The 17,207-nt window shown below is 42.9% G+C and overlaps 1 protein-coding gene across 1 annotated transcript in view; it reads left to right on the forward strand.

Moving 5' to 3' along the window:
- Positions 1-2,376: 2,376 nt before the first annotated feature.
- Positions 2,377-17,207, forward strand: part of LOC105559077 — a 40,401-nt gene continuing 25,570 nt past the window's right edge. The window contains exon 1 of the mRNA XM_012007123.1: positions 2,377-2,647. Coding sequence (XP_011862513.1) covers positions 2,449-2,647 — 199 coding nt within the window. The 5' untranslated portion in view covers positions 2,377-2,448. The remainder of the gene's footprint in view (positions 2,648-17,207) is intronic.

Genomic DNA, 17,207 nt, shown 5'->3' on the forward strand with positions numbered 1-17,207 from the left:
CGTGACTCCACCTCTCGCTATCGGATCTTGAGAGATGTCAACCAATGGTGTTGACATTGGTTGACCATTGGTTGACATCTCTCAAGATCCGATAGCGAGAGGTGGAGTCACGCATCGATCGATGAGTGACAGGGGGCGAGCGGGGAGCGGTAAGCGGGCGAACGGCGCGCAGCGAGCGAACGCGCGACATATGACATCGCGCCGAAAAACTTTTTCTGGTGTTAGGAGAATAATACACCATTTTGCATGTCTGCCGAGTCCGGCCTTCAGTTCCTCCGTGCACTTATTGGCTCAGACGTTTTTCTTAATTACGCGATAATAATTACGGATTTTGTAAAATGGTATATAACTTTTCTTCTCAGTTTGACCCAATCTACTATAATCTTTGGAGTGGTCCAAATCGAATCCGACACCCTGTATAAAGCTGAATTTTCACTAAGCGCGAGACACAACGCATGACGCGCTCATTGGAAACGCAGTCTAAAGCTAAATTTTAATCCGTTTTAATAAAAAGAAAAGTAGAAGAACGCTTTAAAGCATTTGCAGCATCAAGTAGACCGCAGCTAATGAAATCTATACATACTGGAGTGAGTGGTCTTATTGTTATCGATGTGACTAGAGAAAGAGAGAGAGAGAGAGAGAGAGAGATGCTGTTGAGTGAATCTCTGTCTCTTTCTCTACTATCTAATTGGTCAAGGATTTTCACCTTATATGAGTGAGACAGAAAATCAACTATTCTTGATCTATTTTCTCTTTTCCCCATTGAATCGACTAATCGAAAATTGTCATGTCAAATCGGCCAATCGACGACACGGGCGATCGGACGCCGATTGGTCGGGCGTGCGCGTCCGCGGTAACGGCCAATCGCACGAGCGCCTCGTGGGCCGTGCGGCGAGCGAGATCACGTGCCAGCTGGGGTGTGCGATAACACTCAATGGACGGTCGCTCTCGGCCAATCGCAGGCGCGCTGTGCGCGAGTGACCCGACAACGTCGCCCGTTGGGTTGCGTACGCTGCACCGCGCTCGACAGTCGTCGCTCGGCTGTTCTTTCCGTGGCTCGGTGAGAGGCTCGGTAGTAGTGGTTCGCGGCTGACAGTGTGGGTCGGACTGCCGTGCGATTGTATCCACGAGGGGACCGCGAGAGAACGGACGTTCAGGCGCGCCCGCGGATAAATAGGTGGCACGATGACACATTCGGTAACGTCGACAGCGAGCGTTCCTGGGACAAGTGCGGCGATCGCGACCGAGACGATAATAACGACGGCGTTACAGCAGCGTGCTCGTTTACCACGATAGTGCGTCGCTGCGAGCGAGGAAGGGAGAAAGACAGAGAGAGTGAGAGAGCGCCGAGTTCTCGTTCTCGATGCGGATGCGTCGCGTCGTCGCGCTTTAAACGAGATACACACACACGCCCGAGTTCCGGGAAGCGCGCGAGAAGAGGAATATCTCGCTTCCGCCGCGAGCGATACACGTGAGGCGAGAAAAGGAGAAGGAAGGCGACTGTCGCGGGAATACGGGCGAATCCGTGTTGATCGCACGTACGTTGGGAAAGCGAGAGAAAGAGGGGAAGAAGAAGAAAAAAAGGAACAGGGTTACGAGGCAGGCGGGCGCCATTCGGAAGTAACAGTGTCAAAGCGCTCGGCGCGCTCGCGATTTCTTTTCGCGGTCGCGGCGAGGAGGACCGTCGGTGCGCGCGCGCGCGCGCGGCATCTGGGACGTGCGATGGGACGTGCGAGCGCGCGTGCCATCGTCAACGTGCGTCCAAGTGCGTGAAGTGGCCTGGCAGTGCAGAAGTGCGAACCGAGCCAGACGGGGCCCCCGTGTCGCTTGGCGCGAGCGAGTCCGGGCACTCGCGCCGTCTCCGTCCAACCAGTCGGGCCCGCGGCGCGCCTCTCTCGCTCCCGCCTTCGTGACGCGAGCGCGACCGACCGACCGACCGCCCGTTCCGCCTGTTCGCCAGCGGAGTTTTCGCCGCGCGGCGCGCGCGACACGCGCGCACATTCCGCGTATACGCGCGGCCGAGGGACATCGTACGCGAGGAACGACGGACCGGCCCGCGTGCCGGAGCGAATCGAGAGGCGGGGGGGGGAGGGGGGGACAAGAAAAAGGGGAATTCCCGGATAATGAAAGAGCCCCGCGTGCACCGCGGACCGAGGTGAATTTCGTCGGTCGCCAAATTTTTCCGCGTCTTGTATCTCCGCGGGGAAGACAGAAGTGGAGAAGGTGGCGGAACGGAAGGAGAGGAGGAGAAGAGACAGCGGCGTGAGAAAGAAAGAGAGAGGGAGAGAGAGAGAGAGAGAAAAAGACAGATTAGGTTAGGCTGAACTCACGTCCCCCCTCCCTCCCTCCCTCCCATTCCTCCGCTGCGGCACCACGGGCGCTCCATCTCGCTTCGATGTGCACGCCCGTTTCCATCTGATTTGTGCACGCTCGAGGGACGAGGACGGCATGACGAGGGAAGAGACGAGACCGAGGAAGGAGCGCGAGGGTAGCGCGCGACCGGCGACGGCGGATCCACGGGGGAGAAACGGCGGAGAGACACAAATGCCGATCGCCGATGGAATTTCGGCCGCTGAATCGACGGCGTCGACCACCCACCACGCACCCCTCGCCGCCGGCATGCTACGTTTCGTCGATAGACTTTCAGGTTAGCGCGAGGCTTACGCGATTCGTACACATCTGCGTGCATCCGCGAGCGAGAGCGCGCGCGCGCGCGAGCGAGCGATCTCGCTCGCTCGCGTACTCGCGCACCGTGAATTTAGTCGGCGCGAAGTCGTGTCGCGCGAGCAGACAGTTCGCACGAACGTCGTTTCCGACTCTGGGGAGACCTCCCCCCCCCGCCAGACGAAACGGTCCTTCCTCTCCGCTTCCACCGACGGCGGTGTCGCGTCCGAGGAATTTCCCTGGAATTTTTTATTCCAGAATCTCCGCTTCTTCGAAATCGCGACACGCGCGCGCGCGCGCGCGGCCCTTCGAGCCTGATGTACTTGATGTGCTTTCTGCATCCGGAAACAGTCTGTACGGGCAAATCGGGGGGGAGAGGGGGAATTTGTCGACAACGTGCGACTGTACGGCGTACAGTTCGTCAGCTCGCGGAAATTTTGTTAAGCGTATTTATCGAGCACGAAGTAGAGTGTTTCTAGACGCAGAGAGCGCGCTGTAGATTAGGCTTAATCGTTGCGAGAGACACTCGACTCGAAGGAAAGTGTCCTATTGAGGCGAGTAGGCTTCTGGTTGACGCGGCGGAAATTTGTCGTTAATTTTTGCAGCTAGAAAAGTGATCGTAGCCTGCAGAACTTTTATAGCGGCAAATTCCGGCAATGTCCTCCGCAACGTTGAAGTTTCACGACCGAATATTAGTCGCCACATCGGACAAGAATGAACGTCGATAGCTAGAACGATCTTTGCGAGAGATATAATTGTTGCGTGTACCGCAAACTTTGCGATGGACGAGCGCCGCGGAAAGACTTTCCTCCTGACGTTCACCGGCAATTGGAATATAAATTCTGTCTGTTGTGTGATTTTGATCAAGTACAAAACACATTCGCGGCATTGGCTATTCACTTATCTCGGTTATTTTTTCGTAGACAATTGTTGCTGTCGCTGTGGGATTTTTTTTTAGGTGGTGGGTCTTTGCGCGCAATCTCGAGGCCTCGTACAGTCGGAAAGGTTGTCCGACGTTTTACGATAAATTTCGGAAATACAGTCCATCGCGCGAGAAATTGTAGCTTTTTTTCCTCGCGGATCTGCGCATCGACGCACTATTAGAGCAAAGGAATTACGTGTACGAATATCTACGCTGAGGAAAAATTTCCATCGGATAAACCAATTGAGTAGCGTTTCCGATGGTTAATCTTTCCGATTCAATTATGGATACATCCGATGAAATTTATCCGGTGAAATACAGTCACCCCGAGGAAATTTGAGCGAAAAACCGATCGCATTTTTCATCGGAAATATCCGTCTGTTATTATGCAATTGGATTATGTTTAATCGGACATTTTTCTCAGTGTATGCAATGATACACTGGAAAAAAAATCTGGTAGATTCAACCACTCGTCTGTTAGAAAATGGACGAATCAGAATTCCTTTAGGATTTACCATGAAAGATATTTCATAACCAGAAGTTTGCTAAGACTTGACCACAAATCTGGTAAATCCTAAAGGGAATTCTGATTCGTCCGTTTTCTAACAGACGACTGGTTGAATCTACCAGATTTTTTTTTCAGTGTACCCACGAATATTCCGAAAACTTGTTGTAAAACGTCGGACAATCTTTACTGGCCACGACCGTACGTGCTTCAGAAAACCGAGTACAGCGCGGTGCGTTGATTCGCTTCAGGTTGTCAGAAAGGATCTGTTTAAATAATCAAGTAATTGCTGTAGAAAAATTGCCAAACGATGCTGACTGGCAAATTCTAATTAAAGGCATTTATTGCGGAAAAACTACCTCAGCCGGGGTTTGAATCCGAACTTCCCTACACTCTAGGCGGGCGTCTCGAGCAATTTTCGTCCATCCCTCGTTATTACCCGAACCAAATTAATGCACCGTGGTGCAATTAGTCAGCGATCGCATGATACGTGATATTACGTCACATGTCGCAAAAGTAGGGAGAAAAGCGTCTCGAGATCGCGCTTTTGTATCTTTATCGTTTAAACAAAAAAGGGACGTCAGCGTCGTCAAGTTCGGGGGTTGCTTGATAGGAAGAATAAAGCGTAATTATAATCTCCGAAAGAGAGTATTGGTACGCGAGAGCCGCGATCTACGCCGCGCGCGCGGCGTTAAATGTAAATGTACGTAGCGAGCGGAGTAGACAGAATAAAAAAGACGGGACCGTAGACGACGACGCTGTAGAGTTTGTGCGAGACACAGCGTTCCCATACGTCTAGCGATCTTTTTTTTCCCTTCTTCTTCTCGTCTACCTTCTTTACTCCTCGGATATTCACGGTATAAGGCGCCAGCCGTCGCGTTGCAGCTTTTTATATATGTAAATGGCCCCGATTCGGGGGTATAAAAGAGTGCGATGATGACCGATGAATCGTATCCCGAATACCCGAGGTGTAGCGAGAGTTGGGAAAAAAATTATATCGCGCGGATCCTGCGACTTTTGATTAAATATGCACAATTAACGCGTGGGGGGATTGTTTCGAAATTTGCAGTTTGATCCGCAGGGAATAATTCCGACAGCATACGAGTGGGTTTGAATTATAAAATCAATTCTCTTCTCTGAGAAAACTGTGTTTTCGAAAAAAACGATTTTTCAAGTGCACACGCATTCCGAAGATTACGTAAATGTAGAGAATTTGGGTAAAAGATAGTTTTTTTTTTATTTCTGAGTAATTGAAGGGGATTTAGTCATCGGAGATTGTCGGCCATAAGGTGTTTGTAATATAAGAAATAATGTGCGGAAGAACATAACTTTCGTGTAAAATAGAATGGTTTGCAATTTTTAATTTGACAACGTTGTTGAAAAGCAATCACAATTCTTATCTTAGATCACGCCACACGCTTGAAAAGACGAAAGGTGTGATGGTAAATTATAATTGAATAAAGGCATATATTTGATTTGATGGGATTTTCGGTGACGTGGTAGATTTTCGATCATTCTCGAGAAAACTACACTGAGAAAAATGTCCGATTAAATATAATCGGATAATCCAGTTACGCAATAACAAACGGATGTATCCGATGAAAAGTGTGATCGGTTTTTCAATCAAATTTCATCGGATGTATCCGTAATTTAATTAACCATCGGAAATACTACTTAATTGATTTGTCCGATGAAAATTTTTCTCAGTGTACGAAACCTACACTGAGATAAATGTCCGATTAAATGTAATCGGATAATCCAATTAAATTGTATATCCGATGAAAAATATGATCGGTTTTACGGTCAAATTGCATCGGATGTATCCGTAATTTAGTCGGAAAAATTAACCATCGGAAACACTATTTAATTGGTTTATCCGATGGAACTTTTTCTCAGTATCTCTACACTGAGAAAAATTTTCATCGGATAAACCAATTAAATAGTATGTCCGATGGTTAATTTTTCCGATTACGTTTTCCGATTAAATTATGGATATATCCGATGAAATGCAATTATCGATGAAATTTGATTGAAAAACCGATCAAATTTTTCATCGGATATACAATTTAATCGGACATATCCGTTTGTTATCATGTAATTGGATTATCCGATTATATTTAATCGGACATTTTTCTCAATATATGAAATACTCGCAATGTGCACACTGAGAAAAATTTCCGTCGGATAAACCAATTAAATAGTGTTTCCGGATGGTTAATTTTTCCGATTACATTTTTCGATTAAATTATGCATACATCCGATGGAATTTGATCGAAAAACCGATCGTAATTGTCATCGGGTATACAATTTAATTGGATATATCCGTTTGTTATTATGTAATTGGATTATCCAAATATATTTAATCGGACATTTTCCTCAGCGCAGCTTTCTGCATGTATGAGAGAGAAAGGGACGATCGCCTTCGTAGATACGATATTCGCGTGTTATTAGTTTCGATTTTTGCCAAGGCCTGTCTCGAGCCAAATAATTCATTAACTGAGAACGAAGCTAAGTTTTCCCCCTACACACAGTCTAATACAAAACTCCAATAGTCAGTAAATAATTTAACGCTAAATTAAAACTAACGCACATCCCGGGAGGCGTAAAGACCGACGGTTAGTGTAAAACTGCTATTTAAAACGTTAAGAGAACATATATTCTTTAGTACTATTGATCCTTTATAGCATATTCTAACGACAAGATTAGCACGACGGTAGGAACCATAGTATAACTAGTAGGTCCATTCTCTGCCGACCCCTTTAATCTTTAATGTCCCGATCACGTGGTATTCCGCCATACACCCGGGCAGGATTCAGCGACGCGCGTGTGTGTGTGTACGTACTCGTCAAAGCCACACTAAAACTTTTCTCTCATTGGTCTGCCCAGAGCAATGTCGGGCGCGCAGGAGGGATCGGCGCAAAACGAAAGAAATGAGTGGACACTAACTAGTTATACTACGGTAGGAACGGGAGAAACGTAATTATTTCACTCTAGTACGTGCGAACGATAGTTTGAAATTTTCGCCTGGAGCTATCCCCGATAGCATGTAGCACATGAATTATTGCATGCATGTTTAACGCATGGCTTTAACTTGTATCGAAATATTACGCGACGAATTACACAAAAGAAACTTGTTAACCGATTATTCAAGCCCGCGCGCGTTTCAGACTGTAATAAGTAGAACAGAAGAGAACGTGTTTCCGATTCTAATAAGAAGAATATATATAAGAGAGAACGTGTCTGTTTATGAAGCCGGCACAAGATCAAAACGAGAATCAAGATATAAAGATGTCGTTGAAAAGAAAATGATTACGGCGAGCGGTCAATTTTTGTACAAAGTGAATCGCGAGCTCAACAATTTCTTAATTGAGCTATTTCGGGCGGAGATACATTTTACTTTTATTGCAATTGAAATCGATTGTTACTTTTGAACGCCTGTAATAGATTTGTGGCTTCTATATTTTTGTGTTTAGTAAATTTTAACGTGATACTCGAAATATTTCCAGAAATATTGTACGAAATAATTTGATACCGTTTTACTACTAAATCCATCGTTAGGATCCAAATTTATTTCTTCCCCGAGTCTTTTTCTTCTCTTTTCCTTCTCTCTTTTTCATATTATTTTTGTAGGTTTCTGCAATACGGATGTTATACTACCACAAGAATTTATTTCTTCCTCGAGTGGTTTTCTCCTCTTTCTGATCTTCCTCACATTATTTTTGTAGGCTTCTGCGATACAAATGTTAAACTAACGCTCCAAAAAATTTTTGTATTTTTAATACTCTTGTTTTTTCTTTCTTTATCTTGTGAACGTGATTATTGGAGTCGAGATAATATTGAGATCTTATCTAAATTTGCGAATATTGATAATAAAATATGGAAGTTCTGTTTTTCATCAATCAATCATATCGCGCGCAATATATCACTGCTGAATGCATATACATCTAAATACACGTATATCTACAACGCTGAACTTACGAAAATTTGATATATTTTCACTGCGACGCGACAAACTTGCCGATTTTATTGCGATGCTTTTATATCAGTACATTGAACGGTTAGCCTAACATTACATTTGTCGTGCGACAAATATTTTAAGCGCGTTGATTGGCTGCTGAATAGAAAATTTCTGGACACTCGAGAATTTTACTATTTGCAGCCAATCAACACGCTGAAAAAAAATTTGTCGTACGACAAATGCAACACCGGCCGTAGACGTTCAATTATACGTCGATTATTTGAAAGATTTGTTTAGCGAACAAACGTGCCCTCTTCCGCTTCTGCCAGTTTCGCGCCTCTCTACATACCATAATCCATCGTGTCGTCGTTGAATCGCCCTTTTACGATTATTAAATTATCCGAACGAAAGATTGAAACGACGGTCGGTTACACATCTTATTCGTCTTCTCGTTCGGAAATAACAATTACGAATTTACAACGTACACTTCATTATGAGAACGCGTGTCTCCAATACTTAATTATTGCGGTCGCAGTAAACGCGAGGCTCGTTATTGGTTTTTCAAACTCGGCAGGTTGCTTCGGCATGCAGATAAATAAATCGCTAAGGATGCACACACATACAGTCAAATCGATCCTTACCGAAGCATCGCGTGACCGGCCTTGATTTCATCAAGTTCTCGTCGCTCAAAGGCTGTTCTTTAGAGCTGCGCCTACGCGTTTATATGCATATCTCCCTTCCCGCTTCCCCCCCCGACGCGAAAGCTGTAACCCGCGAGTAACAGTGTAATCGGCAATCGGGGAAATCGTGGTTCGACCCGACGCGAGACACATCGGTGCCACGTATTTCCGACCGTTCGACACCGCCCTGGCGTGTCGCGGCCTACAAAAGCGAACGTGATCAAGGATGTATTACGTATATCTTCCCAGCAAAAAATACAGTAATCTTAAAAATTCAATATATATCGGTTGTATGCATACTTTAACGGCTGGCTATTATTGAATATTATAACAAAGATGTTAATTTTACTGATTTAAATAACTTCAACCTCTTTTTATAATTATTGACAGCGTATTTATAAATATTCTTAATAGCGGTTAAAAACTTTTGGCTGGGAATTTGCCATGAATCCAACTGCTAAAAACAAAAATCTGACATATATAATTCTGCATATAGACAGAAAAATGTTTCATAACCTGTCAATCTTCAAACAATATGTTGTTTAAAATCGGGATATAAGACATTTTACAGATATCATTAAGACATCTTGTACACGTAACATCATAAGACGTCTTAGAATACCCTATAGGTATTTCTATTTTGGACAGCGTGTTGTCTGGAACGCACATAAAATTTAAAAAAATTAATAACTTGAAAACGAATCAGTCAATTGATTCAAAATTTATCACAGGTTTTCATGGTATATAAATGCACGACTTCTGTAAATTTCAGCTTTTTTCCTCTATTTTAACTTAAGTAACATACATCCTTAAGATACGTTTTTGAAACTCGAGAGGTATAAGATTGTAAGATATATATGTATACAATTTCTACAGTTTCCTAATATCAAACAGATATGTGCGAGCTCATACGATCTTTTCTTGAAGCTCATTTTTTTATCTTTTTTTTCCTCTTAAGCTTATTTGATTAACATATAGTCCCGTGATGTGAGATAGCAGGTTTTCAACATCCAACCTCAGTCACAAACCTTTCTTTAGCAACGATTGCGCGACAATGAATTTTCCACCAAACAGCTCGTTCCGGGGGCAATAAATTCACGGACGGAACCAACAGATGATGCCCAGAAACCCTGCTGCCTCGTATTAGGCGCCTATCGTATAATAGGGGACTTTTGTCCATTAATTCGAATCATATCGCCTCTCAATCTAATGAAATATTATACTTCCTACGAAATGTTGATTATATTCTGGGCGATTATAATCGAGGATTATATTCGCGCAGTGGGTAAGAGAGAGAGAGCCAATTCGACCGCTTCATTAATCCGTTTCCGTCAGCCCGGATTAATTGAGCAGTACTGTCGGACACAGATATTTGCCCTCGCAACGGCGCATAACGAGCCGCTTGATGTGTAAAGACGCCATTGGGAAGGCTGATGGGCACGCAGGAGGGTGCCGGTGCAGTTTGGGATAATATGACAAAGATCGGGAGGCACGAGACGATAGAGGGCGAGAGTATGGACAGACATAGAAAAGCCAGGTGTTTCGTGTGGCATAGGACGAGACCACCCCCTGCCTGCCTCTTTACTCCCTCCTCAAGGGGCCCAACCGTTCCCGGGCCTGGGTCGGGCCCCGGCTCGCCGCGTCTCCTTTTCCCTGCTCTATCCGTAAATTCCGCTAAGCGTTTCACGATATTTCGTCCTGTCCAAATTCCTATTCGTCCACCGATCGCACACTTTTAACTCGTCACGCGCGACAAATGCCGAGAATTTCCGCGAAATCTCGGTCGAGAGCGGGTTGACAATAAAATCACGCTGAAAAAAAACTTTTTTTATCGGACAAACCAACTAAATAGTGCTTCCGGTGGTTAATTTTGCCGATTGAGTTTTCCAATTAAATTGTGGCTACGTCCGATGAAATGCAGTTACCGATGGGATTTGGATTGAAAAGCCCATTCATCTTTTTCATCGGATATACAGTTTAATTGCACTGAGAAAATTTTTCATCGGATAAACCTACACAGTTGGAAGATCTGTGTTTTCTTGTTTGAAAAAAAAATGCCGGTTAAAATTTTGGTGTCAAATGTTTAACACATTCATGTGTTAATTTAACATATTGCTCTTGTGTTAATTGACCTCAAATGTAAAATTATTAAAATAACCGAAAGGAAATGTTAAAACAACACAACGTGTAACTTATTTTTTAATCTGACACAATACGTACGTATTGATGTATTTTGTTAGTAACAAAATCCGATTATATTCAATCGGAGAATTTTCTCAGCGCAAAGATAAAAATTCGCCAACGATTCGTGACAAGATTTCACACTGTCGCGAGGGTCGGATTTTGCTACGACGACGAATTCTTTTTCTCCGCGATAGAAAGTTGTGACGTTAATACGAGCTTTCGTTGCCGCGTTTCGATTTCGAGCAGATCGTACGTGCCAATGTAAAAGTTCGTTTCTAAAGCCTTCTCTTTTTCTCTTGCATTATCGCGTGAATTCTCCAGCACGGTCACATCGGGCTATGGTTCCCCGTACTCAACTGCTAGAAAATTCCAACATTTTTCAGGCTTCCGTATCAGCGCACACCATGTCGATTTTATGGAGAATCGATATTTGCCGCGAGTCCCGGTATTCGTGATAAACCTTTGACAGTTTTCGTATTTCACCCCTCGGAATACGCAACGCGGTTTCGTCGATGAAACCCTGCGAACACTTCAAATCGCTACTCTTGAGAATTTCGTCTTAGACGTTTCTATTGTGCAATTTACCAAACGGACTGGCATTGTATTTTATGATCATTCACTACGATACACTGCATACTCCTGGAGAAAAAAAATTTGTCAAAACGCATATATTTTCCTAGAGTCGCGTGTAAAAATATCCATTTGGATTCGAAAGGTTCAATGTATATAAGCCGTGCACGTAGCTTAGAATTAAAATTGATAACCCAATTTATCGAATACTTTTCGCGCGTGATCGGAAGTTTGGGAAGGAAATGCGAGCAAGATAAAAATTCATTTTTTCCCTATACAAAAATAATTAACTCGTAAGAATATTCTTTAAGTCGCCAGCTATAATTAATAAATTAATTATATCAGTGATTTTTAGTTGACCGTATCTGGCAATTAAAATTCTTATTGCGAAAAATAATTAAGTTCACCAATGAATGTTCTAACTGTAATTACCGTTTGACTGCCGTGCTTGTGATAGATTTTCAAGATGACGAAGCAAAGCGCTGCAATACTAAACCACTTGAAATTTGACGCGGAGAATTGCGAAACTTTTGGAAAGATAGGACACCGTTTTCACGCCGCTTGGTTCGAGCAGAGAATCGAGCTCTTGCTTCTTAGGCAGTTGTCTCTTTAATCTTTTTAACGTACAGTTATTTTAGGCTTGTATCGCAGTAATATCTAAATATGCGCTGAACCGACCAAATCTTCGTGTAACTTTTTTGCTTTTTTCGTTCTATATACTCTATAAAGCCCAATCTACAATGTGCTCGTAGCGTCTAGAAACATTCTATTTTGTAGTCCATAAATACGTTCAGAAAATTTGCGCAAGTAGATAAATTGTACACTGTACACTACAATCGTACATTGTCGGCAAAGTTTTTAAGCGTTTCGATGTGTTTATATAAAATAGAATGTTTCTAGCTGCAGAGAGCAAATTATAGATTAGGCTTAAATCTAATTCGATTTACAATTAATAAATAGATGTGTTGTGTTTTTATTACAAATGCAATTTTTTAGCTAGTTTTAAATAATTTTAAACAAGAGCTAATTTATAGCATCGCTAATTTATAACATATTGATGTAAAAGCATGAAATCGATCTAGTTGAAACATTGTTTGCTTTATTATTATTTAAAATTTGAAATAAATAACTTCGTTTTCAGTAAAAAAAGTATCTCGAAAGATTTAATGTTGCAATCAAGTTTTCAGAAAGGAAATCTAATCTTGTTTGTATCTTATTTAGTAACAGTAATTTTGTTTGCAATTTAAGCTATACAAAAAGTACAGTATTGTCTTGCAGAAACCACCGGTACATACGCGACATAGAAACAAAGAAAATTGCTGACGTATCTAATTCAAAATTTCTGGGTAATTAGTTATAATGAATTTTTTTGTTTGTAATCGCCCCGTTGAAAAGTTACGGTACTTTAGACTATTCATTGAAGATGAAATTGAAGCAACTTTCAAGATACCTAAAGTTTACTTTACCCAAGAAAGTTATTACACTCGTATACGTGATTCTGAAATTAACCAGATTTTCTTTACTGCAGGCGCAATTCGTTTTTTCGAACTGTTCTTTCACAAAAACAATCACAATTGTTAACAATTTCTTGCGTTAAACCTTTTTGAAAGCGGGACGACAAGTTTCCAGAGGTAAATTAATTGACGATGAGAAACCGACATTCCTAAAAAAGCACAGGAATTCCGGCAAACAGCTTCAGCGCGAAATTGGAAATTTGATTGCTTTATGAGAGTGCGATCGCCGTCATTTGCATCGTTTGCATTGTGAAAAATAGCTGAAATGGAAAGCATGGACAAGTTACCTACATCACACCGGAATATCTTACTTTCGCCCGTAGCGCAGCTGGCTATCGTTATTGTAGCAGACCGACCGAAGTCTCTCTCTCGCTCTCGCTCTCTCACTCCCTCTCATCCTCTCTCCACTGCCGTTTATCAGTGTTTTGGTCCTCGCGATTCTTTTTTCTCGACCGAAACAATTACTGTCCGCTTTGTGATGATCGTTGAAATACTTAGAAAGGAATGTTTTGCCAGTCGTAAGTTATTATTGTTAGCGTCACTTTGAAGTCGCCGCCGCCGCCGCCGCGACGTTTCGATCAGTCGAATTTTAATGATCGGCTTTAAGACTGTGTGAAATCCGCGAAAAACTTTGATCGCTAAACAGTGACGTCATAATTTATCTCGTTTAAAAATAAACAGCGAGATTTAACGTTGAGATACAAGGAAAGCCTGATAGAAAGATAAGAGGTCTGTTCCATACAACTGAACTGGCTGCGCCAGTTTAGAGTCGGCGTCGGTTTATCTTTCTCCTCCCAAGCGGTGGAAGCAGATAATTCAGCTAGAAAGAACAGACCTAAGCGTATCCGTAATCAGGGGATCAATTCTGTATCTTAAGCCAACACGGCACACGGTACTAGGTTTCCTACTGAATTGCTTACGAGAGTCAATCAGGATGCAGAGTTTTAGATGAGGTAACTTAAAGCTAAACCCTGATTGGCTCTCGTAAGCAATCCAGTAGGGAAAAATAGTATCGTGTGCCGTTGATTTTAGAATATAGTGAAAACGCTAAAAGTGAGCGGCTCTGTCTCTTTCTAAGGTCTGATTTCACCAACGTCGTTTAACCCTAAGCAACTCATTCTTTATCTCTTTCTGTTACTTCAGAAAGAGACAAACGTGAATTAAACTAAAGCCAACGGCACACGATACCATTTTTCCTACTGGATAGCTCACGAGAACTAATCAGAATTTACCCTCAAGTCACCTGCTCTAAAGCCAACGGCACACGATACTATTTTTCCCCACTGGATTGCTCACGAGAGCCAATCAGGATTTAGCCTTAAGTCACCTGATCGAAAACTCGGCATCTTTATTGGCCCTCGTAAACAATCCAGTAGGATAAATGGTCTCGTGTGCCGTTAGCTTTAAACTCTGCATCCCGATTGGCTCTCCTGAACAATCCAGTAGGAAAAATGGTATCGTGTGCCGTTGGCTTAATTGTAAGATTAAAGTTACACGACGTTTGGTGAAACCGATCCTGTGGGGACAATCAGAGAGAGAGATGAAGCTACTCGCTTTTAGCATTTTCGCCGTGGTATAAAATGCGGAATTGACCCTCAGTTTCGCCCGGACGTCTTTTTGAGGTAACACCGAGTATCGGTGGTAAAACGGAGTTACGATTATACGAATTAAGTGCCGCGACGCCGGCAAGTGGCGCGTAAATGACAGGACGCCGGCGTCGCTGTCGCATACGCGGACGGACGTTTTAGGTAAACCGATCAATTTTGCGATGAAAAAAATGATCGGGAAGGTACACGTGTTTTACCGCCTGTACGGGCGCGGCGTGTGCACGACAAAAAAAACCATAATCGCGCACAGGAGGAACCATCTGCGGCTTCGAAAAGCATGATGCGGACCATGTGCCGGCTGCCAACGATACTCAGCTTGCGTTGGCCCACCGCGTTAAGTCGACTGCTCCAAATCCGCCTTGTGCGTTATACGTTACGTCGACGAAAAATGGAGGAAGAGCCGAGGGAGATGTCGCCGCGACATTTCGAAGGTGATTCATTTCCGCCGTTCGGTTTCGCCCCGCGAGTTTATGCCGACAAGTCGGTAGCCTGTCGTTAATTAAAACTTGGCGGACCGTAAGCAAACGAGATAGAGCGATTCGACGATGTAATTCGAGGGATCGTGTACGGTCGCGGTCAGAAAGGTTGTCCGACGTTTTACAATAAGTTTTCGAAATATTCGTGTGTATCGTAGATATTCGTACACTGAGAAAGTTTTCCATCGAATAAACCAGTAAAATAGAGTTTCCGATGCTTTATTTTTCCTATTACATTTTTCGATTAAATTATAGACACGTCCGATGAAATTTGATCGCAAAATCGATCATATTTTTCATCGGGTATACAATTCGATCGGATATATCCGTTTGTTATTATGTAATTGGATTACCCGATTATATTCAATCGGACATTTTTCTCAGTGTACGTACGCAGTTGGAAAATTTGTGTTTTCTCGTTAAACAAAATGCCGGTCACAATTTTTGTGTTAAATGTTTAACGCATTCATGTGTTAATTTAACATATTGCCCTTGTGTTAATTGACCTGAAATGTAAAATCAGTAAAATACCTGAAAAGAAATGTTAAAACAACACAATGTGTAATATTTTAATCTTACACAATACATATGTTCTATATTATTAGTAACGAGATTTATCTGTTAAAATTGGCAGAATAAAATGTTGATCTTATTCTATATAACATAAGTGAACCGTCATTTGACTTATTACATCTAAAATATAAACATTACATTTTTTAAATTCATTTTGTCATAAAAATTATTAATTTTATACAAAATTTATTTCAATGTTTTTTTAGACTTGCATTTATTTTGCGTTAAAATATTAACAAATTATTAGTGCGGTCATTTAACATATCCATGTTATGTTGTTAAGTCGACAGAAAAATTTGTGTGAACCGTTTGGGACATGCGATATCTGTTAAATTTAACACAAATTTTTCAACTGTGTGTTATTGTACGGTGATAGGCATTTTTAATGAGTTTAGGAATGCGCAGATTCAGATTTGTGTGCCAAAACGTTTTCCCGTGAGGAGAATTTTACTCGAGAAATCGATCGGAGACGCTCAAGACGATGGCCGTCGAACAAAATATTCCTCGGGGAAGATTTTGGAACGTAACCCTGAATCCTAAATGCACGTTCCTAAATTAATAAAGAAAAAGTGTCGCAACCATTCTGTCCATCACGCACACGCACGCACAGCTATTCGCGCGCTTTACCTGAAATTGACTGATAAACGTTTTGCAGCCAGTCATTTCTCAAAATGTACTCCGCAAGAAGCTCTTTCCTGTTCGTTTCTATCAATGCAGATTAACCGTACTCTCGGTTCAGCTCGCTTTATATCTTTTTCTCGTTTTAAAGATTAGAAAAGGATAAGAAGTGATTTATAAGCTAGGGTTAAAATTGATCTGCAGAGTGGTAGAAACGAGCATCGGTCGTTTATGATCCGTGGGGCTGTTGGACATTTTTGCCGAGGAGAGGCTGATTTTTAATTGGCCGAAGAATCTGTCAGCCGGTAGTTTTGAGAGACTTCCTCGTCCCCTTCCATTTCCCCCCCTTCTCCCCCTCTTTCTCTCTTCCCCTCTCCCTCTCCTCTCCCGTTTCTACGTTTGGGGTTGAGAGGGGAGGGTGGGAGGTGGATCCACGTATGACAAGATTTGAAATCTCTCATTGAGCTCCACATCCGCGGCGAACTTTGTTCGATTTACTGAATGGCGGTGTTTTCAGCTTTCAGATTTAATACCGTACGCGGCCGGCGGGAACATTTGCGTGAGAATGTAGTGAAATCCGGAAGTAATTATCGCGCAGCAACGCCGGCTTTGACGCAATCGCGCGAACGTGAGTGACGTATCGCTCGTGCATTTTCAGCGATTCGTCAAACTTGCTCGATTGCCGGGGTTTTTTTTCTTTCTTTCTTTCTTTCGTTTTTGTCCCCTTTTGATGTCACTCGACTGCGATAAACGCGCATGAGAAATAATATCGCAACATGTAACGCGTTGAAGCTGAAAAAGTACGTTTCACAGTCGCCCTACTTCATTTTTGTTCCGATATTCTGCTATTCTTCTATTCGCAACGTACGACAGCACATTTTGCAAATTTGCGGAATTCTAGCGGGAAGAAAAAGAACGACTCCCCCCCCCCCCCCA

This window comes from Vollenhovia emeryi, unplaced genomic scaffold (assembly GCF_000949405.1).
Source record: "Vollenhovia emeryi isolate VEMERY1.0 unplaced genomic scaffold, V.emery_V1.0 DF939291.1, whole genome shotgun sequence".
In the NCBI taxonomy this organism is placed as follows: Eukaryota; Metazoa; Arthropoda; class Insecta; order Hymenoptera; family Formicidae; genus Vollenhovia; species Vollenhovia emeryi.